Source organism: Myxine glutinosa, chromosome 11 (assembly GCF_964187855.1).
Source record: "Myxine glutinosa chromosome 11, kmMyxGlut1.1, whole genome shotgun sequence".
Classification (NCBI taxonomy): Eukaryota; Metazoa; Chordata; class Myxini; order Myxiniformes; family Myxinidae; genus Myxine; species Myxine glutinosa.
This window is the reverse complement of record NC_136271.1, coordinates 4,881,484-4,908,236: the sequence shown is the minus strand read 5'-3', so window position 1 is coordinate 4,908,236 and position 26,753 is coordinate 4,881,484. Positions and strand designations below refer to the sequence as shown.

The 26,753-nt window shown below is 43.0% G+C and overlaps 1 protein-coding gene across 7 annotated transcripts in view; it reads right to left on the bottom strand.

The window, feature by feature from the left end:
* Positions 1-10,310: 10,310 nt before the first annotated feature.
* The window catches only part of PIK3C3 (phosphatidylinositol 3-kinase catalytic subunit type 3), a 114,069-nt gene continuing 97,626 nt past the window's right edge, over positions 10,311-26,753 (bottom strand). For 5 of the 7 annotated variants that reach the window (XR_013624884.1, XR_013624885.1, XM_068130082.2 and 2 more), the window contains 3 exons: positions 19,793-19,883; positions 15,957-16,082; positions 10,311-11,062 (listed from right to left, as the gene is read on the bottom strand). Coding sequence is in view for 5 of the 7 variants with exons in the window: in XM_068130082.2 (XP_067986183.1) it covers positions 11,048-11,062; positions 15,957-16,082; positions 19,793-19,883 (232 nt within the window). In the remaining 2 variants the exon portion in view is untranslated. The remainder of the gene's footprint in view (positions 11,063-15,956; positions 16,083-19,792; positions 19,884-26,753) is intronic. The other 2 variants (XM_068130084.2, XM_078786363.1) reach the window with 1 other exon arrangement.

Genomic DNA, 26,753 nt, shown 5'->3' with positions numbered 1-26,753 from the left:
ACAGGTTCAGCAGAAATGGTTTCTCAAAATAACCCCTGGGGGAATGTGGGCAGCGAGGAGGGGAGAGGGACAGAAATGAGACTTGAAGGACCTGGCAGAAGATGGAACTCGAGAAAATCTGACTAAAGGTTACCACAACACTCGACAATGTAGATCATATTAATTAAAAGGTTACCATGACACTCTACAATCTAGATCATACCAATTAAAAGCTTACCATGACACTCTGCAATGTATATCATACTAATTAAAAGGTTACCACAACACACTACAATGTAGATCATACTAATTAAAAAGGTTACCATGACACTGCAATCTAGATCATACTAATTAAAAGGTTACCATGACACTCTACAATGTATATCATACCAATTAAAAGCTTACCATGACACTCTGCAATGTAGATCATACTAATTAAAAGATTACCACAACACTCTACAATGGAGATCATACGAATTAAAAGGTTACCATGACACTATACAATCTCGATGATAGGAATTAAAAGGTTACCACAACACTCTACAATCTAGATCATACTAATTAAAAGGTTACCATGTCACTGACACTCTACAATCTAGATCATACCAATTAATAGGTTACCATGACACTCGACAATCTAGATCATAGCAATTAAAAGGTTAACATGACACTCGACAATCTAGATCATACCAATTCATAGGTTACCATGACACCCGACAATCTAGATCATACCAATTAATAGGTTACCATGACACTCAACAATCTAGATCATACTAATTAAAAGGTTATCAAGACACTCTACAATCTAGGTCATACCAATTAATAGGTTACCATGACACTCGACAATCTAGATCATACCAATTAATAGGTTACCATGACACTCTACAATCTCGATCATACCAATTAAAAGCTTACCATGACACTCTGCAATGTATATCATACTAATTAAAAGGTTACCACAACACACTACAATGTAGATCATACTAATTAAAAAGGTTACCATGACACTGCAATCTAGATCATACTAATTAAAAGATTACCACAACACTACAATGGAGATCATACGAATTAAAAGGCTACCATGACACTATACAATCTAGATGATAGGAATTAAAAGGTTACCACAACACTCTACAATCTAGATCATACTAATTAAAAGGTTACCATGTCACTGACACTCCACAATCTAGATCATACCAATTAATAGGTTACCATGACACTCGACAATCTAGATCATAGCATTAAAAGGTTAACATGACACTCGACAATCTAGATCATACCAATTAATAGGTTACCATGACACTCGACAATCTAGATCATACCATTTAATAGGTTACCATGACACTCGACAATCTAGATCATACTAATTAAAAGGTTATCATGACACTCTACAATCTAGATCATACCAATTAATAGGTTACCATGACACTCTACAATCTAGATCATACCAATTAATAGGTTACCATGACACTACAATCTAGATCATACCAATTAAAAGGTTACCATGACACTCGACAATCTAGATTGTATGAATTAAACCACTGATTAGGAAGAGGAATGTCAGTTTGTTGTGAAAACAAATTACTTATCAGTGGCAGCAATTTGAACTTTATCAACAGGTTCCTAGCAATACATATGGATTGTAATAATGGACAAAGTACAGAAACCATTTAAACATGAAAGATAAAATGTAATCAATAAAATTCATCCGATGTCTGTTTGTCTGTTCACGTTTTTTGTAAAGACCGCTCAACCGACAACCACAAAATTTGGCACACAGTCCAAGTCTGACCGAGGGATTTTCCGAAGGGCATCTTCATCCAACACCTCAGCCTCAGTATATTGTTGTGGATATGAGAATGGTGTTTTTTTTATTGTTTTTTTATTGTATAAGTACATTGTAAAAATATCGCCCTCCTTCCTCCAGTTGTGTATAAAGGTCAAAGTGCGTCCCGTAATTAGGTCATAAACAATCACGGTTAGCCAATCATAGATTTCCTCCTTGTTGGTAGTTATTTCCCTATTCTGTGTATTAGGCTAAGGATTTGTCTTCCATTAATTAATACTCCATTGCACCGAATTCAGACAAGGTAGATTCCCTGCACATCCCCCTTTCCTCAATTGCCAACTGCATTGAGCGGTTCGCTGAATTCTGCTGCAGCTGTGGGTTGTTGTTTTCGCTCCAAGACTCCATGAGCCACGAGGTCGTCTCGGAGCCAAAGGTGGGAGGAGTCGGCCCAGCACCGGGGACAAGGCGTGGTCTAGCCAACGCCCCCTCTAAGGGCGGGGTCGGTGAGCCCTCGCGACCAATCAGGGCCGAGGCGAGCTCACCGATGGGCGTGTCCTAGCGGCCGGCGGCTGGATTACCGGGGGGCGATATAAAGTGCGTGCGCATGCATCAGGACGGTGGTTAGTAGTGGTTGTCGGTGGTGAGGAGTTGGTTGGTGGTTGGTGGCTGAAAAGTACAGTTGTTGTTGAAGGAGGAAGGGTTGATGAAGAAAGAGAGTGGCGTTGGAGGAGGACGAGTTGAGTGTGGCGTTAAGTGGCATTAAAGTGGAGCTGAAGAGCCCGGAGTCCAGCACGAAGCGCCCATCCGCTCGCGGTGAACAATACGCGCCGCTGCACACGAAGGCTTTCCCGCCAAGAACGCGAGTCGACTCCTGGAGCGGGACCTCGATGCCTGCAGTGGCCTGGGCCTTCCCATTCCTCCTTCCAGCCAATCCACTCTGCAATTCCCCGTGTGAGTCCGTCTTTGTTTGTTCTGTCCAGGGTATTAATTAAGACTGTAGGTAAGCTAGAATTTTCACTGTGTCCTGGTCCGTCCCTCTTTCTGCTTTATTTTATTATCTTTCCTTCTTCCTTGGTTTCTTTGGTCCTGTACATAGTAATAAATTATATTCGTATTGCAAACCTTTTTTTTGTCTTCTTCTTCTTCTTCTTCACATCCGTGTCGTCTTTGTCTTTTCCTCATTGAATATCTGTGGCACGATTTGGCCAACGTTCAGGAATCGGGTTAGTCGGGGTAACTGTTCGGGTGCGGCGGCCATCCGCTCGGCCAATTAACATCCTAGCCGCGTCGTAACAATATATATAATTTAGATCAGAGTAATGCTCTAGAAAAATTCATATAAAGGGGCGTCAATTTGATTCAAACACCTGCATGAAGAAGTAAATGTTTTTTATTTGCCAGATGTAGGGCGCCCCTTTATAGGAACTTTTCTGGAGCATTACTTGGTTCCTCCTAAGAACACAAGGGTAGTCCAGTCATTATGGGGTATTGTGTGTAGATTGATGAGGGGAAAAAATGAATTTAAACGATTTCAGTATAAGGCTGCAACATAACAGAATGTGCAAAAAGTGAATGGGTCTGAATACTTTCTGAATGCACTGTGTGTGTGTGTGTGTGTATATATACATATATATATATATATATATATATATATATATATATATATATATATATATATATATATATATACATATATATATATATATATATACATATACATATATATATATATATATATATATATATATATATACATATATATATATATATATATATATATATATACATATATATATATATATATATATACATATATATATATACATATATATATATATATATATATATATATATATATATATATATATGTATATATATATGTATATATATATATATATATATATATATATGTATATATATATATATATATATATATATATATGTATATATATACAGTATATATATATATATATATATATATATATATATACATATATACATATATACATATATATATATAATTTGTATTAAGACTTAAAAAACAAAGGGTAAGATGTTCGGGGAGGAAGTATGGGGTGAAAAGAAGACTGAAAAAACAGCGAGAGAACGAAAGTAAATGGACCACAAACGACCGCCAGAGGAGACAACAAAGCCTCGAGGCCTGGAAAACCAGGCCTGAAAAACACGGTGGGTACCAACCGACTATTATACACAGGTATGCACGATTTACACCGAGATACAACTCGAAACACACAGTAGGCACTCACACCGTAAAATAAAAATACTGTTTTGACAAAAATACAAATGGGAAAATTTATTAACTTTGGTGGCATGGGGAGACCGGCAAAACCGGAAACGGAGGTCCAAAGTGTGTTTATTGTATGCAGAGTGTTGATGTGTTTATTGTATGCAGAGTATTGATGTGTTTATTGTATGCAGAGTGTTGATGTGTTTATTGTATGCAGAGTTACTAATGTGTTTATTGTATGCAGGGTGTTGATGTGTTTATTGTATGCAGAGTATTGATGTGTTTATTGTATGCAGAGTATTGATGTGTTTATTGTATGCAGAGTGTTGATGTGGTTATTGTATGCAGAGTATTGATGTGTTTATTGTATGCAGAGTGTTGATGTGTTTATTGATGTGTTTATTGTATGCAGAGTATTGATGTGTTTATTGTATGCAGAGTGTTGATGTGTTTATTGTATGCAGAGTGTTGATGTGTTTATTGTATGCAGAGTGTTGATGTGTTTATTGTATGCAGAGTATTGATGTGTTTAATGTATGCAGAGTATTGATGTGTTTATTGTATGCAGAGTATTGATGTGTTTATTGTATGCAGAGTGTTGATGTGTTTATTGATGTGTTTATTGTATGCAGAGCCACCACTTCAAGAAAAGACGAGAGTAAAATGATTTTAACAACTTATTGATTTATTCAAAACATTTGATTGGGTAAACTTAGCATGGATTATATGAAGATAATTTTACGCTTGTGAACAAAGTACAGGCTGTCCATAAAGTCGTGTTCTGGCTTAAATATATACTGCACTAACAGTATACTGCACTGACTGAATGCATTTTAAACCAATTTCAATGGTTGCTCGAAGATAGAGCAGAATGTACAATCATACTAACATAATCATAATACTTTAAATAAACAAACAAAAAAAATACCGATTTTGGGGGCAACTACCCCCCCCCCCCGCCCCACCGCTCCCACCCCGTGTACCTCTCCTAAGACCCCAATTTTTCGAATGCCTTCATTCGTGTGTGTATGGTCTGAGAAAAAAGCAAGCCCCCGCCCCCCCCCATAGACCACCTCAGACCCAGATTTTTTTAAATGCCAGGAACAAACTTTGCTACATCACGGATGATGAAGGTTGTGGTGAAGTTTTATCAAAATCTTGTGTGTAGGTTCTGAGAAAAAAGCAATTACCTATTTTGGGGGGCAAGACTCCCCATCGACCACCTTAGACCCCGATTTTTTAAATGCCAGGAAAAAACTTTGGGTACAACACGGGTGATTAAGGTTGTGGTCAAGTTTCATCAGAATTACAGGTGTAGTTTCTGAGAAGAAAGCAAATTCCCATTTTGGTGGGGGGAGGGTGGGGCAGGGGGTGGGGGGAATGTCAAACATGGATCCACTTTGACCCCTGTAAACCGATTTTTTTTTAATACCGTGAACAAGCTTGAGTCACAACACAACAAATATTATTTGTGCCAAATTTGGGTCGCAATCCCATCAGCGGTTTCGGAGAAGAAGTTTCAAGCGTTTACGGACTGACTGACAGACTGACGACGCGCCATCGCGTAAGCTCAACTGAACTTAGTTCCAGGTGAGCTAATTCTATTATTGTACAACCAAACCAAGAGATACAACGACAAAGAGCAATCAGAGATTGTAGAATCTCGCCAGGACATGTGTGGTTTTGTCGTTTAGGTCCTCTGGGCCCTTGGGGGTCTTTTGGGGCTCTGGGTTCTCTGGGTCTTTTTGGTCTTTGCACGGGGCCTTTAAGGGTCTTTAAGAGTCCTCTGGGTCTTTTGGGTCCATTGGGGATTTTTTTTTACGTCTTTTGGGTCTTAAAGGGTATTTTGGATCTTCTAGGTATTCTCTAATACTTGTTCACAGTAGTTGCTCGCAAGAAGAAACAAATGATGTGCCTCACTCGAGCCAACACGATGATATTATTTGAAAAAGTGGTTGCGATGGGCGATAACAGCAGAACTAGCCGGGGTGAACCATGGCTGCGAGTGTGGTTTCACTTGGTAGGTCCAAGAAGGGATAAAGAGGTCCATACCAACACGGATCCACTCAGTAACTTCCTTGGTAGCTTCAGATGTAGTCAGGTTCACTATGTCAATAAAGTATATTTCGTTCAAAATCATGGTAGATTAGCAAACCTATACATTTTTGGAAAGGTTATAGCATAAGGAAACTAAAAATCAATGTTTACATTTGGAGAGATACCTGTATGGCGGCCATTTTGGATTTTCAAAATGGCCACTGTAAAATACATATTTTGTTCTATTTCTGCCTCTAATTACCCTAAAAACTTTTTAAAATATACTAAACCTATATTTTCAGGGACAAGGAATCCAATGAAAGTGTCAAATTAGTGCTATGGGGAATGGTAAGACACGAATCAAAGGTTTTGAATTGCAAAATACTGTCTTTATATTCACGATAAGTTGCATAATCAAATACATGTTATCATTTTGTACAGGCAGTTAATAACATCAAAATGTGTCACAATAATTCATATCACCAAACATACACAGGCAGTCAGCAAAATCATATATACACATGCAGTCAGTATAACTTCACATCTACACAGGCAGTCAATGGCATCAAACATACACGATTACAGAATATGCCATTTAGAGTTCGTCATCACTGTCCTGTGTGTCGTATCCGACAATATATACACAAAGAATTAAGTTAAGCACCCCCCCCGTTTTTTTACAACCTCGCACATTACAAGTTTGTTGTCGTCAAAACAGTGTAATATACCCATGATATTGCTATATTTTCTGGAGAAGTGATATTATGGTCACATAAAAACATAACAATCATGCCGTTTTCAATATTTTATTCTGAATAATTTAAGGTGAAATTTTTTGGGAATTTTAGGCATATTTTCACCTCAATTTAAGTATGGAGCTATAGGTCCATCACGGACAGTGTGGATGACGTTTATGTTTTCTAACGTACAGTCATTGTTCTGAGAAGACCTCTAGCGATCTTTGCGTCAATAACGTGTGTAGGACCCACGTGATCGGATCACTGACTCAACCCTACGTCTCATAGACCCTGTAAGCCGTCGTATGCGTTGCTGTGGCAGGTTGAACCCCCTCGAGCACGTTTGGGACATGTTGGGACGACAAATTGCGAAGATGGTCCCTCCAATAGCCAATCTGGATGAATTGGAACGTGCATTACATCGGGAATGGAACAACCTGCCACAGCAACGCATACGACGGCTTACAGGGTCTATGAGACGTAGGGTTGAGTCAGTGATCCGATCACGTGGGTCCTACACACGTTATTGACGCAAAGATCGCTAGAGGTCTTCTCAGAACAATGACTGTACGTTAGAAAACATAAACGTCATCCACACTGTCCGTGATGGACCTATAGCTCCATACTTAAATTGAGGTGAAAATATGCCTAAAATTCCCAAAAAATTTCACCTTAAATTATTCAGAATAAAATATTGAAAACGGCATGATTGTTATGTTTTTATGTGACCATAATATCACTTCTCCAGAAAATATAGCAATATCATGGGTATATTACACTGTTTTGACGACAACAAACTTGTAATGTGCGAGGTTGTAAAAAAACGGGGGGGGTGCTTAACTTAATTCTTTGTGTATAGTCCGCATCGTTTTCACAGTCCGTTCCACACAAGCAAAGGTCGGTCAAATTGATTGGCAAATCGAATTGGTCGAATGGTCGATCGAATCAAATTCGATGAATCGAATCGAATCGATCGAAGCGATTGGTCGAATTGGTCGAATCGAATTGGTCGGAATTGGCAAATGTAAACATTGATTTTCAGATTTTCCATGTAATAACGTTTCCAAAAATGTATGTTTGCTAATCTACCATGATTTTGAACGAAAAAAACATGGTGAACCTGACTAATGGGTCGTGACAATGGATTTTGTTCCAGTGAACATCGGCAAGAAAAGAACGCAAGACATCCCAATCAGCCTTGCTATATTGGAAGACAGTTCGATGGACAAGATGGACAACAGTTGATGGTGAAGAATAAGAAACCTGAACTTGGATGTTGACCTGATCAGAATTTCCGAGAGGGGGGAGAATCTTTGCAGAACCATCCCCAGGATTTGAACACAAAACAGATCAATAAGATACCTGTTGTCAGTAACTCGATCAGGTGTTTGTCGGAGCTGAGATGATCTGAGTAAGGTCATGTGACACAGCAAAGTTAAATGCACAGACATCGGGAGCATTTGTGCTGCGAGAGTGAACTAACCATTCTTTGTGATGAACGTTAAAGTCTCCAAAGACCAGAATATCAGCAGTTGGGTGTCGAAACAGTGCCAAATCAATACTATCAGCGATAGTATCGAAAATAGCACAATTGGGCGATGATGGAGAGCGGTACAAAAATTATAGGTAGCCAGTGGAATGCAAAAGTGCAAAGTGAAAGCACATAAACTCGTGTCGAATCCTCAAGGGAGACCTCACGGCCAAGTGGTAGAGAGGCCTTTGCATAAAAACATACCACGTGAAGGTGGAAAATATGGAGGATGTAGACAGGCACTGCAAAAGACTCAGGTAACACCTCAGCGTGAAGACGAGTTTCACAAAGAGCAAGCAGATCCGGAGAATTCCGTTTCAAGGATTGGATGGCAGAGAAATTGCCACAAACCCCCCTTAATATTAGCGCATAGCAGAGAGTACCACCTACTTGGGGTTTACATCAGAGTTGTTATCCTCCGAGGCAGATTGCCGAACAAAGCTTACAGTACCTTAACGAACAAGGCTTATGAGTATTAGCGAACCTTAACAAATAAAAGGGTTCTTATATATCTTAAAGGGTTTTTATGCTCTATGGGGGTCTAAAAGGGTTTTAGGATTTTAAAGGGTCTTCAAGGAAAACTCCACAATTCCAGATGTGCAAAGCTGATACAGACAAACCCAAGAAGACTGGAAGCTGTAATCGCTATCAATGGCGCTTCTATGAAGTATTGACTCAGGGGATTTTTTTTTTTTTTTTTTGTATACTGAATCGAGGCTCGTGAAAGAGCTAAATACTGTCGTGTGACGACCCTGTGTGGTGGACACCGCAAGGTGCCACAGATGACCAAACGAGATTAACACTCCGAGGTGTTCAATTCAATATGACGGTATTCGTTATACGTGCGGGAAAGGGAGATGACGAACTTACCTGGACGGCCTCCACCGACGTCTTCACACCTGGATAAATTAACTCGAACCAAGAGGGAATTCAAATGTACAAATAAACAGGTATAATGAAAGAAATGCCGGTAACAAAGAAAATGCACAACAAAGCAAATTCCTCATTGGAGTGCTCCCATACACAGACTAGAATACAAAACAATGGGATAAATTAACTGGATATAAATACGTGTTATTTAGTGGGCACTTGGCTCAAATTGGCTGGTGTATCGAGTCAGGAATCGACAAAGATCGTCTGAGGCCTTGGCGGGAACCACACCTTTGCCGCGCAGCTCGTGGGTGGGAAAACCAAGCCTCCGTGCACAGTTCGCTCTTCCAGCCATGCTTCTCTTCGTCGTCATTGAAAACCGCGGTCCTCGGTCGCAGCTCTTCCTCCTCACGACCACCAGCAAGAACTCGGAACATGGCCGTTCGCGATGAAGCCTCTTTGTGCAAGAGAGGAAAATGCAGCTGTTCGCTATGGGATCCAGAATCGGAAGAAACGACAAGAACCAAAAGGACGACGATGCTGAGAGAGATAAAATGTCGATGCTGAGAGAGCTTTATGGCGACTGTTCACCAACAAAGTCCGGACCGAGCAGATAAGAGAAAATGTCGGCACATGACCGTTCACCACCAGCTACAAAACGAGAAGGAGTGAGACGGGCAGATGTGCGCCATTCCACCTATTTTGTACGCGCCGCTCTGATGTCATCTGTGCCTGCTTCACCAATCCCATAGTCCCATCTTACCAGTCTCTGTGCCAATCAAATCCCTGACCAATCACTGCTCTTCTAGGCGTGGCCTCATGAACCTGGCTGTCCTCTACGCTCACCAAGTCGGTGTTATCAACGGCAGTGCCCGATGCCTGGTTTCCGGCCGGTTCCCAATTCGTGTGGTTCATGGCCGACCTCTTACCAGGTGTTTAGTGCGGTGTCATAAGGAACACAGTTAAAGATTAGAGAGGCAATTACATACAGGGGATTAATTGGCTTATCCAACCAAGATATTCTAGTTTTGTAATTTTTAATTAATTTTCTGAAATTTGTAGAATTTGTTTTTCCCTTGGAAGGTGTGGATTGCGATGTGTAAATAAAGGTGGAAAAAGTCTGATTTAATGCATTTTAATTCCAGGCTATAAGGTAACAAAAGGTGAAAAATTTGAAAGGGGGTGTAGACTTTCTATCAGCACCGTGTATGCCCTTGGAAATAAACATCGTCATGTACCATGCCGAAGGTAGAGCGTTGATGCTGCCGAAGCAGCTACTGAGCTGCAATCCTGGTTGTGTCAGTCACTACGACTCAGGAAGTCGGGGCAGGAATTTGTAATTTGGTCATGTTCCCGGAGACAGCCGTGAAGGACACCGTGAGATCTTTAGCGTCCACCAACTAATGCTGGCAGACAGGATGCCCGTTTAACGTCCATCCGAGGGATGTCTATCAAGCACAGACATTGATGAACCAACATGCACAGCAAATCAGAATCAAGCATTCACTGAGGGGCCAACATGCACAGCAAATCAGAATCAAGATGAAAAGCAGAAAGCAAGGTTATCATTTACTATTACTGGCTCCATGGATCTTCCAACTAAACATGTGCTCATAGATGCTGCACTACCTGTGCACAAAATCAGAAGCAAGGTTTCTAACTTGTTTATTATAGCTCAGAACGTTCCAGCTAACTGACAGGTGAGCACACAGCTAACAACTATACAGGTATTTCTCTTTAAATCAGCAGAATTTACAATTCAACTTTTTATAGACTGTACGGTGCTGACATCATGCAGCCTCCCGTAACCGCTTGAGGATGAAACTGCTGCCTTCATTGGTGTAGATTCGCTGACATCATCTTCGCCAATACTGCAAAGAAAATATAAAGGTTAATTTAAAAAGCACAACACAATACATGATCAGATGTTTAATAACAAAGAGCATATTCACAACCAGCCATGACAAAACCGGGGTCACTAAATGTCTCATTTTACTAACGGGCATGCATGTAGCCCCCAGCTCGAGTGGCCTTAGAGGCTTTGTGGCAGACAATATCGCATAGTAAAAAAAAAGAGACAGAGAAAGCTACATGAGATAGAGGGCTGCGATTGACGATCACTGATGGTTCCAGGTATAGCCAACTCGTAATATTAGCCAATTGGTAGCATTTGAAATTCTGCCCAATAATGAAAAACTTTCCCCACCACCCAAACTCCCTCCCTCCTACCCCCTCCACCCCCTCCTCACAATCCCCCCAAACGAGGGGCACCACGGAAACCGACACTAAACACTTCGGGTCAAATTTACGAAAGCCGTTGAAGAGTTAGACGCGTGTAGAATTGCTAATTGTGAGATGATCTCCCGTTCATAGTTAATCACCAATCGCTGAATAGAGATTATCTAATGCACGATCAAAACCTAATCACAAACGTTTAAATAACAAAAGAAACTTTACATGCCGGTGAGGGAATGTTTAAGAATGCGTTTAAGGCCTTGAGGCAAGCATGAGGAAAGAAATGGTATAGATAGCACTGCAGTTGTACTCTCAAATACTTCCTGGCAGTTTAAGTACATCTTAGAATCACGTTGGGCCGAATTTACAAAAGGCGTTTAAACAAGCATCTTGTTAACACACGCCTAACACTTAAACACTGACAAAAAACATCATTATACACGCACAGCAAAACGCACGTCTAAACAACAAATTACGAAGAGAGATAAACAGCCGATTAGTTATACGTGTCTAAACAGCCGATTAGTTGTGCGTATCTAAATAGCTGATTACTTGTGCGTGTCTAAAGAGCCGATTTGTTGTGCGTGTCTAAACAGCCGATTAGTTGTGCGTATCTAAAGAGCCGATTAGTTGTGCGTGTCTAAACAGCCCATTAGTTGTGCGTATCTAAACAGCCGATTAGTTGTACGTGTCTAAACAGCCGATTAGTTGTGCGTATCTAAACAGCCGATTAGTTGTGCATATCTAAATAGCCGATTAGTTGTGCGTGTCTAAAGAGCCGATTTGTTGTGCGTGTCTAAACAGCCGATTAGTTGTGCGTGTCTAAACAGCCGATTAGTTGTGCGTGTCTAAAGAGCCGATTGGTTGTGCGTATCTAAAGAGCCGATTAGTTGTACGTGTCTAAACAGCCGATTAGTTGTGCGTATCTAAACAGCCGATTAGTTGTGTGTATCTAAAGAGCCGATTAATTGTGCGTGTCTAAAGAGCCGATTAGTTGTACGTGTCTAAACAGCCGATTAGTTGTGCGTATCTAAAGAGCCGATTAGTTGTGCGTATCTAAAGAGCCGATTAGTTGTGCGTATCTAAAGAGCCGATTAGTTGTGCGTGTCTAAAGAGCCGATTAGTTGTACGGGTCTAAACAGCCGATTAGTTGTACGTATCTAAAGAGCCGTTTAGTTGTGCGTGTCTAAAGAGCCGATTAGTTGTGCGTATCTAAACAGCCGATTAGTTGTACGTGTCTAAACAGCCGATTAGTTGTGCGTGTCTAAACAGCCGATTAGTTGTGCGTGTCTAAAGAGCCGATTAGTTGTGTGTATCTAAAGAGCCGATTAGTTGTGGTATCTAAATAGCTGATTAGTTGTGCGTGTCTAAAGAGCCGATTTGTTGTGCGTGTCTAAACAGCCGATTAGTTGTGCGTATCTAAAGAGCCGATTAGTTGTACGTGTCTCAACAGCCGATTAGTTGTGCGTATCTAAACAGCCGATTAGTTGTGGTATCTAAATAGCTGATTAGTTGTGCGTGTCTAAAGAGCCGATTAGTTGTACGGGTCTAAACAGCCGATTAGTTGTACGTATCTAAAGAGCCGTTTAGTTGTGCGTGTCTAAAGAGCCGATTAGTTGTGTGTATCTAAACAGCCGATTAGTTGTGGTATCTAAATAGCTGATTAGTTGTGCGTGTCTAAAGAGCCGATTTGTTGTGCGTGTCTAAACAGCCGATTAGTTGTGCGTATCTAAAGAGCCGATTAGTTGTACGTGTCTCAACAGCCGATTAGTTGTGCGTATCTAAACAGCTGATTAGTTGTGCGTGTCTAAAGAGCCGATTAGTTGTACGTGTCTAAACAGCCGATTAGTTGTGCGTATCTAAACAGCCGATTAGTTGTGCGTATCTAAAGAGCCGATTAGTTGTGCGTGTCTAAAGAGCCGATTAGTTGTACGTGTCTAAACAGCGGATTAGTTGTGCGTATCTAAATAACGGATTAGTTGTGCGTGTCTAAACAGCCAATTAGTTGTGCGTGTCTAAACAGCCCGTTAGTTGTGCGTGTCTAAACAGCCCATTAGTTGTGCGTGTCTAAACAGCCCGTTAGTTGTGCGTGTCTAAACAGCCGATTAGTTGTGTGTGTCTAAACAGCCGATGAGTTGTGCGTGTATAAACAGCTGATTAGTTGTGCGTATCTAAAGAGCCGATTAGTTGTGCGTGTCTAAAGAGCCGATTAGTTGTACGTGTCTAAACAGCGGATTAGTTGTGCGTATCTAAATAACGGATTAGTTGTGCGTGTCTAAACAGCCCATTAGTTGTGCGTGTCTAAACAGCCCGTTAGTTGTGCGTGTCTAAACAGCCGATTAGTTGTGTGTGTCTAAACAGCCGATGAGTTGTGCGTATCTAAACAGCCGATTAGTTGTGCGTATCTAAAGAGCCGATTAGTTGTGCGTGTCTAAAGAGCCGATTAGTTGTACGTGTCTAAACAGCGGATTAGTTGTGCGTATCTAAATAACGGATTAGTTGTGCGTGTCTAAACAGCCAATTAGTTGTGCGTGTCTAAACAGCCCGTTAGTTGTGCGTGTCTAAACAGCCCATTAGTTGTGCGTGTCTAAACAGCCCGTTAGTTGTGCGTGTCTAAACAGCCGATTAGTTGTGTGTGTCTAAACAGCCGATGAGTTGTGCGTGTATAAACAGCTGATTAGTTGTGCGTGTCTAAACAGCCAATTAGTTGTGCGTGTCTAAACAGACGATTAGTTGTGCGTGTCTAAACAGCCAATTAGTTGTGCGTGTCTAAACAGCCGATTAGTTGTACGTGTCTAAACAGCCGATCAGTTGTGTGTGTCTAAACAGCCGATTAGTTGTGCGTGGATAAACAGCCAAATAGTTGTGCGTGTCTAAACAGCCGATTAGTTGTGCATGTATAAACAGCCGATTAGTTGTGCATGTATAAACAGCCGATTAGTTGTGCGTGTATAAACAGCCGATTAGTTGTGCGTGTATAAACAGCCGATTAGTTGTGCGTGTATAAACAGCCGATTAGTTGTGCGTGTATAAACAGCCGATTAGTTGTGCGTGTATAAACAGCCGATTAGTTGTGCGTGTCTAAACAGCCGATTCGTTGTGCGTGTATAAACAACCGATTACAGTAGATGTGCGTGTCTAAACAGCAAAATAGTTGTGCGTGTCTAAACAGCTGATTAGTTGTGCGTGTATAAACAGCTGATTAGTTGTGCGTGTATAAACAGCTGATTAGTTGTGCGTGTCTAAACAGCAAAAGGTTCAGACATACATGGCGGCGGCCATCTTGGATTTTGACGTGGCGACCCAATTTTCAATAGCGTTCTTCCTTATGCGTAGATATACCGACACACCAGATTAGAAGTTAGTAGTTCGTTTATTTTTCAAGATATTCCGCTCACAAGGTTCAACGCACGCACGCACAGACGCACACACGGACGGAGGGGAAACCATCGTCCCCCTTTCGCTCTGCGGTGCGACGGGGGACAATAAAGGGCTATCTATTTATTATGTATGCAGATCTGGTGATGTTTTGCCACTCCTCCCATACCCCTATAGTTATTCTAAAGTTAAGTTAACTGCCAGAAAATATATGAGAGTACAACTGCAGTTACAACGATACCAAAGGCCAACCCTCTCCCTTCCACACATCTCCCTGCTCTTAAATGTTGCGTGTCTAAATGTTTCTCTAAAACACTGTCTAAAACACTCTCAAGTGTTTGCGTGCTTCCCATTCTCTTGTCTTCCGCTCCCTCTTTTTATATATTTTGTGTGTCTGGTTGATTTGTTTGTGAAGTAAATGTCAGCTCTTTCACGAGCCTCGATTCAGTATACAAAAAACCAAACCCCCAAAAAATTTGTTTTTTTGCCTAATGCTTCCTTCAAGGCCTTAAACGCATTCTTAAACATGCCCACGCCTTGGATCTTCACCAAAATTTAATCATTTCGTCATCGCTGAATTAACGCCAGGGGGGTTGACTGAGCCTGTCATCCTTCCGAGGTCGGCTAATTGAGTACCAGTTCACTGGTAATTCCCTGTTTGTCGTAAAAGGCGACTAACAGGGTTGGCGTCAGGAAGGGCATCCGGCTGTAAAAAACATTGCTTAAAAAAGGGGACCGAAAAAGAACAACAACCACGGTCCCCGAAAAAGGCCAACCCCCGCTTTGCGGGGAAAAATGGCCTCTAAAGGTGTTTTATTTATTTATTATTGTCACACACTCAACCTGTCCACTAAGTTTTGTCCGAATCAGTCCATAACTTTTTGAGATATCCTGCTCACAGACAGACAGAAAAACAATCAAACAGTCAGACAGGGGTGAAAACATAACCTCCGTCCATCTTCAGTGGTGGAGGTAACAACATATAGACACATAATATCAAATCAAGTAAATAAAGTTGATAGCCAACAAAGGGGTAAGGATAACGAACGATCATGGGTGTGGGAGATGAGACGAGGTGCAATAGAAACGAGTCACTTCATTTATCCCCACCAGTACGGTGACGTAAGAGTACGGTAATCTTGAAAGACTGACCTGTGCAAACTTATGAATCTGCTCAACGACGGCAGCAAATAAAGCTCCAACGCTATCGTCGATGAGGTTTTGCATGTACAGCACTGCTTCTTCGTCAGACAGGTCCAGGCGGAACTTGTCTTGCACCTGTAGCATAATTAAATATGATAACATAAGTTATACTTTCATAAAATCCTATCCAAGTGAACTGGAGCTATGTACAAACAAGTGTTTGTCAAACTCCTTTTGTTGAAATCCATAAAACCAGGAAGTGAACACAAGAGTATCTTGGTACACCACAGAAGCACCTTAAGATTAAAAAGAAAAAAAATAAACATAATTTGACGTCACGACTTTCACTTCATATAGATTCATTAATTGTACAAATTCTGATCAATTGAAGATGAGGTTATAAGAAACAAGCGTTACGCCTAGGTCCCCGTCGGTGAAGTGATGTGAGTTGACAAAGTGGAAGACGCAAGGCGGCCATCTTGGATTTTGACGTGGCGACCCAATTTTCAATAGCGTTCTTCCTTATGTGTAGATACACCCACACACCAGATTAGAAGTTGGTACTTCGCTTATTTTTCAAGATATTCCGCTCACAAGGTTCAGACATACATGGCGGCGGCCATCTTGGATTTTGACATGGGTTGCACCCACACACCAAATTTGAATTCGGTCCTTCGCTTATGCACGCACGCACGCATGCACGCACGGACGGACGCACACACGGACGAAGGGGAAAACCATAGTCCCCCTTTTGCTCCGCGGTGCGACGGGGGACAACAAACTGGGAAGATATTTTGTCACTTGAGAACCCAAATTAAGCTAATAATACTTTTAAATTATGATTATGAGAATTGTATGATAAACGTTTCCCAATTTGTAATTCTCAAAACAAAAGTGGAAAAAGTAAAACCAATGACGACCGGCGGGCTATTACAATCATACTAAAATACGCCATTTGTGTCTGTCTGATGAATTTTTGACGCCAATACATTCTGTCGTTACTTATCCAATCTCAACCAAACCTGACAAGATGACGAAGGGTTACACAATGAAGGTTGTAACGCTTTCACTTCCCCTCCCTCCCCCCTCCCCAAGAGAGTTTGCCTGCCATTGTCGTCAATGGGGTTGCACGTTGAGGTGTATATAAATGTTAAATTAGCTTTATCGTGGCGTTTTTCCAAAGAAGATTTATCGTAGCGTTTTTCCAGACGCTTTTAATAACAAAATTAATGATAATCGCATATTGTTAATGTTATTACAAAACAATATTAATACTAATAATGTCCCACTTCATCAAGGCGTTTTTCCTGCAGAGATAACGTGTATAAATAGCTTAAACAATTTCGAAATAAGAATAAGTTGTTGATGAGACAAGTAACACAAAATTACTACAAAGAGAAGTTCTCCCAGTATTATTAAGGGAACCTGGTCTATAATCAATTCATAGATTAACAACAAGAGAAAAATGACCACAGTGTGGTCACCAGCTGCGACGTGTAGAATCATGAGGATATCCGTTGCAATATGTTCTTACCTCATACCAACGCACGTCCGAGTGTATGCGCATGCGCTATTCAAAAAGGCACCCCAACAACAAGAACAACAACGCGGTCCTCTCAAAGAGCTGCTTGTCGCAGATAAAAAGAAACATGAAGATTTGATTATAATGAATTGCAATGGAGAAAATCCAACAAATATTGAAACAATTTCTGGTGCTCTTAATGAGTTTGTTTTGCACGGAAATAGGTTCTTCGCGAGATATCTCAATTTCACCAAGTTAAAGGTGATTTTCACTGTTATTTGAACAACGCGCACTGAATTCTCTATAGTTTTACCCCGCAACCGAAGTGCAAGTCTGTGATATTGTTTGTTCATCTAAAAATAGTAAAGCCCCGGGTTTGGATTAGCAGAGTCTGAAAGTAAATAAATCAGTTACCGTGCATGTTAGTTAACCATTACGTCATGTCTTCAATTTATCTTCAAGAACCCAGTGTGACCTAAGCGAGTTTCAATTTGTTTGGGAAAATGGCTTCATTTGAAGTGTGGACAAAAGAGACCTCACAAATTACAGGACCATGTCAGATGTTCCAACGTTTCCCAAAATATTGGAGAAAAATCCTTATACGCGGTTATTTCAAATTCCTTGACAAACACAATATTCTTTCAGCAGGAAGGTATTCGACAAGACAAACACAATAAACACAATTGAAGTTTCTCAGGACGTTGTTGGGATAGCCACATGTTGAAACTGATCAAGAGGATTATGAAGAAACGATTGAAGACAAAATTAATGATGGAAATGCTTTCGGAGGTATTGTAGATCCAAATAATTTTGAACACTGTGTGAGCGATTCAGACGAAGATGGGGTTACGAAAGATGGGGAGTGAAGTGAAGTGAGGAGAGTGGAGAGGAGAAATACAGAGTGGAGAGGAGAAATACAGAGTGGAGAGGGGAGAAGAGGAATACAGAGTGGAGAGGGGAGAGGAGGAATACAGAGTGGAGAGGGGAGAGGAGGAATACAGAGTGGAGAGGGGAGAGGAGGAATACAGAGTGGAGAGGAGAGAGGAGAAATACAGAGTGGAGAGGAGAGAGGAGGAATACAGAATAGACAGGGGAGAGGAGGAATGCAGAGTCGAGAGGGGAGAGGAGGAATACAGAGTGGAGAGGAGAGAGGAGAAATACAGAGTAGCGAGGGGAGAGGAGGAATGCAGAGTCGAGAGGGGAGAGGAGGAATACAGAGTAGAGAGGGGAGAGGAGGAATACAGAGTAGAGAGGGGAGAGGGGGAATACAGAGTAGCGAGGGGAGAGGAGGAATACAGAGTCGAGAGGGGAGGAGGAGGAATACAGAGTAGTGAGGGGAGAGGAGGAATACAGAGTCGAGAGGGGAGAGGAGGAATACAGAGTCGAGAGGGGAGAGGAGGAATACAGAGTAGAGAGGGGAGAGGAGGAATACAGAGTAGAGAGGGGAGAGGAGGAATACAGAGTGGAGAGGGGAGAGGAGGAATACAGAGTGGAGAGGGGAGAGGAGGAATACAGAGTCGAGAGGGGAGAGGAGGAATACAGAGTAGCGAGGGGAGAGGAGGAATAGAGAGGGGAGAGGAGGAATACAGAGTCGAGAGGGGAGAGGAGGAATACAGAGTGGAGAGGGGAGAGGAGGAATACAGAGTGGAGAGGGGAGAGGAGGAATACAGAGTAGAGAGGGGAGAGGAGGAATACAGAGTAGAGAGGGGAGAGGAGGAATACAGAGTGGAGAGGGGAGAGGAGGAATACAGAGTGGAGAGGGGAGAGGAGGAATACAGAGTAGAGAGGGGAGAGGAGGAATACAAAGTAGTGCTATTGAATAATCCCCGGAAGGAATTTCCCCAAAGTGAAAAGAGAAACATAATACAATATGGTTAAAACATTTTTTATAAAAGAGGCCACCAAGCTGTTTGTGACATGAGAGCATATCCCTTGGGCTTCGCAACAGCCATTGTGGGAGACTCCAATTTAATGTCACGGGGTGTCAATTCCACACAATCCAGGAGAGACAGATGTGATGCTGGGGCACCAGCCCAGAGGGGAGAACAGTGTGCCCAACTGCACTGCAGACAAATGCCTTGTGAGCTGCAAGGAGTTCTAATTTCAAGGAAGTTTGAAATTTGAAAGTTAAGATTTTGGAGATTAAGCGATTGATTTACCTGACGATATTCACCAACTGGTGATGCAAGCGTTCGGGGCATGGAACAATTTTGCAGTTGTACGAAATAAATAAATGCACCATGAGCCATCTTTGTGGGGGAAGTTAAAAAGGTCGTGACATACTTTTAAGGTGTCAGTTATTACAAAATCCAGACGTAGCTACCTTTTTCACAGTCTTGTCAGGTTCCAAGGCAATGTCAGGGATGTTGGCATCAACCATGAGGCTGAAGAGGTTCAGGATGAGGTTGGCATACCTGAAAAAATGAAAGCCATTGGCAGTAAACAGGACCGTTCTCTCTTTGAAGGAACAGCATTCTGATTGATGTGAACTGAACAGATGCATTGTGCACACCACTTGAACACGTGCCAATAACACTGCACAAATACACACATTTCAAACTGTGCTAGAAACTTAAACTAAAAAGGTTGCAAGAAAATCCAAGAAAAAAATTCATCCCTTGCTCCTCTGAAAAACAATGTTTTTACAAAAAGAGTGCCAGCAACAACAACACAACAACAACATGCATTTTAAAAGGCCATTTTCCCTGCTAGAGCGGGGGTTAGCCTTGCGGTCCCCATGACAATCTTCTCCATTTTGCCCTATTTTCTGCATCTCTCCTTGTTAACCCCCTTGCCCGCATTTCTTCTTCCACCATCTTTAGCCAAGTCTTTCTCGGTCTTCCCCATCTTCTACTTCCTTCTACATTCATTTCCATCACTCTTCTCAACCAGTCACTTTCATCCTTCCTCAACACATGACCAAACCATCTCAACCTGTTCCTCTTCACAGCATCAATCACAGGCTCTATTCCCATCATCTTTCGCAATTCATCATTTGTCTTCCTCTCTCTCAACGATACTCCGCACATCCGTCGAACCATTCGCATTTCCACCCTTTCCAACCTTCGTTGCTGCTCTACGTTCATTACCCATGTCTCGCTCCCATAAATCATAACACTTCTCACACATGCAGCATACACCTTTCCCTTCAGCTTCAACGACACTCCCCTCATCATCAGCACGCCACTCAATTCCCGAAACGTCTTCGATGCACATCTCACTCGAGCAACCGTTGCCGAGTCTGATCCACCTTCTCCATTCAGCATGTCTCCGAGGTAGCAAAATGTTTTCACACCTTCCAGGTTCACGCCGTCTCCAAGATCCAACTCAACATTTCCTCCATCTGCAGCTCCCTCTGTGCACACCTTACATTTGAATGTAGCTGCCACACTGGTTAATGACCCTCTCAGACCACTACATTTTTGATGAACCCGTTTCTGGTGTTTGTTCCCCCTCCATCCCCTCCCTTACCTCAAATGGCCACACAGTTGACATCGCACGTGACAAAGCCGAATGCCTCAACTCTGTGTTTGCCTCAAAATCTTTAGTCCCAAACCCATCTCTCTCTGTTCCCACCTTTCCCAGTCGAACCCAACTGCTCCTGGACTCTGTGTCCTTCTCTCCTGACAAGGTGGAGGAGTTTTTGTCTAACCTCGACTCTGATTCTGCAACTGGACCAGACGGCATCAGCCCACGGGTCCTAAAATCCTGCTCTGCCGCTCTATCTCACCCTCTCTCTGTTCTTTTCACCCTATCTTTTGCCCAAGGTCATCTGCCAGCATCCTGGAAATCAGCTAACATTACCGCTTTACACAAAAAAGGTGCAAAAACAGATCCTTTTAACTACAGACCAATCAGCCTGCTCCCAATTATCAGCAAAGTCATGGAATCCATCATTGCTTCGGATATGAAATCTTTCCTCTTCTCCAATGGCTTGATCTCTGATCATCAATTTGGATTCAGACCAGGTCACTCTACTCTGGACATGCTGCTTCTCCTGTCTCAACAATGGATGGAGGTCCTCAATACCAAACAGGAAATCAGAGCTGTCTCCCTCAACATATCACGTGCCTTCAATACGGTCTGGCACCCAGCTCTGCTCACCAAACTCTACTCCTATGGTATCCATGGAAATCTCCATGCATGGCTTGCGGACTTCCTCTCTGGTCGTAGTCAACGTGTGGCCCTGAATGGATTTCTCTCATCTCCCCTTCCTGTTCAGGCTGGAGTTCCCAAGGCAGTGTGCTGGGCCCTGTGCTTTTTCTGGTCTTTATCAATGATCTCTCCGACTCTCTGGAAAATCCTCTCTATCTCTTTGCTGATGACTCCACTCTCTGCCACTCCATTCCTCTTCCCTCAGATCTGCAGTCTGCAGCCTCCTCACTCTCTGAAGACCTGGACAAAATCACAGACTGGTCAAACAAGTGGAACATGTCTTTCAATCCTGACAAATCTCACACTCTTACTATGTCTCTCCGAAAAGATCGACTGGACAACCCTCCCATCTACTTTCTCAACAATCCTCTCCAAGAAGTTCTGTCGCTCAAGCTTTTGGGTCTCACTATCTGCCATGATCTTTCTTGGGAAAACCACATTTCCAAGCTGGCCTGCAAAGCCAGTCGCCGACTGGGCATCCTCCGTCGTGCGAAGTCCTTCCTAGGCACACCTGAGCTCCTCACCACATACAAGGCTTTCATCCACAGCTCAATGGAATACTGTTCTCCCCTATGGGCTGGTGCTCCTGCCTCACACCTAGCTCGGCTTCACGCTGTTGAAACCAAAGCTTTCAGAATCATTGGAATCTCCCGCGATGAAGCTATCTCTGAGGGCCTTTCACTCACTCACCGCAGGCAGGTAGGTGGTCTTTCTGTCTTCTACCGACTCCTCTCCGGCCTTGCTCCCCCAGCTCTCTCTGTGCTCTGTCCCCCAAATATTCCTACAGGTCGCACAAGATCTGCCAGCAAGCCTCTAATGGTTAAACTGCCAAAATCTCGGCTCTCTGCTCACCTTCACTCCTTCATTCCTCTTTTCTCCCGCCTCTGGAACAAACTCCCACACTCCCTTCAATCCCACTCCTCCCTCCAGGTCATTAAAACAGCTGTTCACCACCATCTCTTATCTTGCCCCATCCAAAACCTTGATCTTTTCTACCCCCACTAATTCACCCCAGATCCACCTTGTTTGTAATTCCAACTTCTTTCCTGGTAGTCCTGGCAGTGTCCATATGTTTTATGCCTCTCCCACCCCCTTTCCCATGCCTCCCCCCCCCCAAAGCCCTCTCCCTCCCACAGTTCTCTCGATGTCTCCATGTCTCTCGGTTCCTGCTCTCAAATGTTGTGTTTGTGTCCTTCCCCCTCTCTCCCCATCTTGTCTACCGCTCCCGATGCTTTTTGTTTTATGTGTCGGTTTGTCGGTTATGTGTCGGTTTGTCGGTTTGTCTTTCTGTGTGATAAATGTTCGCTCCTTCACGAGCCTCGATCTTGTATACAAAAAAACCCCAAAAACACCCCACTCAGCGCACATTGTACACTGAATGGAGTTCACTCCGACACCCTTCCTACACACAGCACAGGGCCACTTCCCAGTTCTTTCCACCTCACCACATGCTTTACCACTTGCCATCACCTTCGTCTTTCCGATATTCACCTTCAGACCTTTTGTCTCCATACATTCCTTCCACGTGTTCATCTTTTCCTTCAGTCCATCCATACTTTCCGCAATCAACACCAGATCATCTGCATACAACAACTCCCACGGTAAACCCTCCTTTACGTTCTGAGCCAGCACCTCCATCACAGCTACAAATAGTAGTGGACTTAGTACCGACCCCTGATGCACTCCCACCTTCACCTCAAACTCACCACTGTTCCCGTCCTTCGTCCTTACAGCTGTGCGCGCTCTTTTGTACATTGCCATCACTACTCTGATCAACCATTCCTCCACTCCTAACTTCCTCAATGCCAATGTCAATACTTTGCGTGGCACCCGATCGAATACTTTCTCCAGATCAACAAACCCAAGAAACAACTTCTTCCTCTTCTCCATGTACTTCTCCTACAACTGCCTCACAATGAAAAGCGCGTCTGTCGTTCCTCTTCCTGGCATGAATCCAAACTGCATTTCGTCGATCTACACTTTCTTCCTTATCCTCCTCTCCAACACCCTTTCCAATACCTTCATTCCATGCTCCAATAACTTTATCGCTCGGTACGAGCCACACTCCAGAGGGTCACCTTTCCCCTTGTATAGAGGGACGAGGGTACTCAGTTCCCAATCCACTGGAATGCGGCCTTCTTTCACCACCAGATTACAGATCTCTGTCATTCTCTTCACACCCCAACTTCCTGCTGCCTTCAACATATCTCCCACAACTCCCGTCGGCCCTCCCGCTTTTCTAACCTTCATTGCTTTTATCGCTTCCTCAACTTCCTTCTCAGTTATCTTCTCTGCCGGTCCTAAAACTGGGTTACTCTCTATGTTGCCATCCCATTCATTCTCTGTATTCAACAGCATTTCCATATATCTTTTCCATCTTCCTTTAATTCCATCTGGGTCGACAACGATTTGTCCCACTTCATCCCTCAAGCAACTCACCCCCATCACATCACACCTCTCTTTCGCTATCTGCTTTGCAATCCTGAATACTGCTTTCTGACCCTCTTCCGAATCCAAGCGTTCTCCGAACATTTTCCTACATGCCTCCTGCGCCTTTGCTACCTCTTTCTTTGCAGCCTTCCTGGCTGCCTTATAACTTTCATGCTCTGCTGTTTCTGCTCCCGTACCCTTCGCCTTCTGCCACTCCTTGAACTTCTTCCTCTTCTCGTCAATCCTCTTTCCAACTTCATCATCCCACCACCATGTTTCCGAGTGCCTCGGTGGTCCTTTTGTCCATCCACATACCTCACCAACGGCTCCCAACAGACTAGCTTTCATTGACATCCAACCACTTTCAAGCTCAACCACATCATCCTCGACCCTACTCAGCCTCTCTTTTAATGCCTCCCTTACTGTCACCTCTTTCAAGTTCCACACCTACATTCTCGGTTGGTACTTCACCCGCCGAGCTCTCCTCGCACCTTTCACCCTTACGTCGCAGACAACCAAGTGGTGCTGTGAAACAGCCTCCTCCCCCGGGATCACCTTTGTGTCCCGGAGGTGCCCCCTATCTCGCCTACGCACCATCAGGTAGTCAACGGTTGTCGTCGACCCACCTGACGTGTATGTAACGAGCTTATTATCCTCTTTCTGGAACTGAGTATTACAAATCAACAAATCAGCTCCATCAGCAAACTCCAAAATCCTTTCACCTTCTCCATTTCTCACACCATATCCGTAACCCCCATGAACTCCGTCAAAACCATCCATACTCCTTCCCACATGTCCATTTAGGTCTCCTCCTACCACAACAACTTCCTCATCTTTCACGTTTTCCATCAGCTTCTCTATCGCACACCAGAACTTGTCCTTCTCTTCATCGCTTCGACCAACCTGCGGAGCATATCCCGAGATGACGTTCACCAAGAGCTTTCCAATCATCATTTTCACCATCATCAACCTATCACTCACTCTAGTCACACTCACCACACTGTCTACAAACTCCTCAGAAAACAGGACACCAACACCATTCACGCCCTCCAGGCACCCTTGCCACACAAACTTGTATTTCTGTCCCTGCCTACCCTTCACCATTCTCACACCACTTCCCTTCCATCTCGTCTCTTGCACACAACATATGTCCAACATATGCCAGCAACAACAATGTTTGAGGAAAACTGTAAAATAAATAACATGACCACTGGTTATAAAATCATCGACTATAAATGGATGAGGTGTCTGTGTGTTGTTATCTCCATTTGCGGGTTTCAGGAGGTGGAACGGAGTCCTCCCAGGACCCAAAGTATCCACCTCCTCTTCGGTAAGGGATCACGGTTCATGGATCAAGCTGTTTAACTTTTTCAGAGTTTTGTTCCAAGGGCTCTTTTCAGGATCATCACCGAACCCCGGATCGCCTCCAGTTGTAGTTCCTTTGTGGAAATATTCCTGGGGTGGTTTTTTAAATCTCAGTAAGATTCTTCTTCATCATTCATGTTGCTCCAATTATCACTGGTACAATTGTGATGCTCTTCAGCTTCCAAGATCTCTTGACCTCATTTTTGAGGTTCTGGTATTTGGTCATTTTCTTGATTTCTGCGTTGTTTAGGCCAAAATCGCTGGGTACTGATATCTCAATCATGAATGCTGTCTTTTCGTTTTTGATCCTGCGTACAATGTCCGGATGCAATGCTTTGTTTTCTATGCTCAACCACATCAGCATCAACAAAAGGTAATGCTCAACCACATCAGCAGGAAGGTATGCTACACTACATGACCAGAAGCATGCGGACACCCCTTATAATTAGTGGATTAGGCTGTTTCAGCCACACCCATTGCTGACAGGTATATATAATCAAGCACACAGCCATGCAATCTCCATAGACAAACCTTGGCAGTAGAATGGGCCGTACTGAAGAGCTCAGTGACTTCAACGTAGCACCGTCATAGGATGTCATCTTTCCAACAAGTCAGTTCGTCAAATTTCGGCCCTGCTAGAGCTGCCCCAGTCAACTGTAAGTGCTGTTATTGTGGAGTGGAAACGTCTAGGAGCAACAACAGCTCAGACCCGAAGTGGTAGGCCACACAAGCTCACAGAACGGGACTGCCGAGAGCTGAAGCGTATAGCACATAAAAATCGTCTGTCCTCGGTTGCAACACTCACTGCCGAGTTCCAAACTGCCTCTGGAAGCAACGTTAGCACAACAACTGTTTGTCAGGAGCTTCATGAAATGGGTTTCCATGGCCGAGCTCTCTCAGGCTCTCTCCGGCTCTCTCAGGCTCTCTCAGGCTGTCTCCGGCTGTTTCATGCCGTAATTTAGTAAAGCCACCACTCCATGACAAACAGCATTGTCGAGTTGACGGACCATCTCCAGAGGAAGCGGCAATAACTTTTGGAGACGTGCAGCAGTTGTTTTCCACTAATACAGAACGCAACAACCCTTGTATACCCGACTGTGAGGCCAATCATCAAATGCACCTGTCCGTACATTTTGTCCATTATAAACCCATACCTATAACTTCAATGGACTTGCAATATCATGTATTATGTAATGCAGTTATATCACAAATATAAAGACAATGGCTTTCAATTGCCTTTGTTTGTTGCTTTTCTATAATCCTGAGCACTATTTTGAGGCCTAAGATCAAGCCTAAGATCCTAAGATCAAGCCTAAGATCACCATGCACAATGC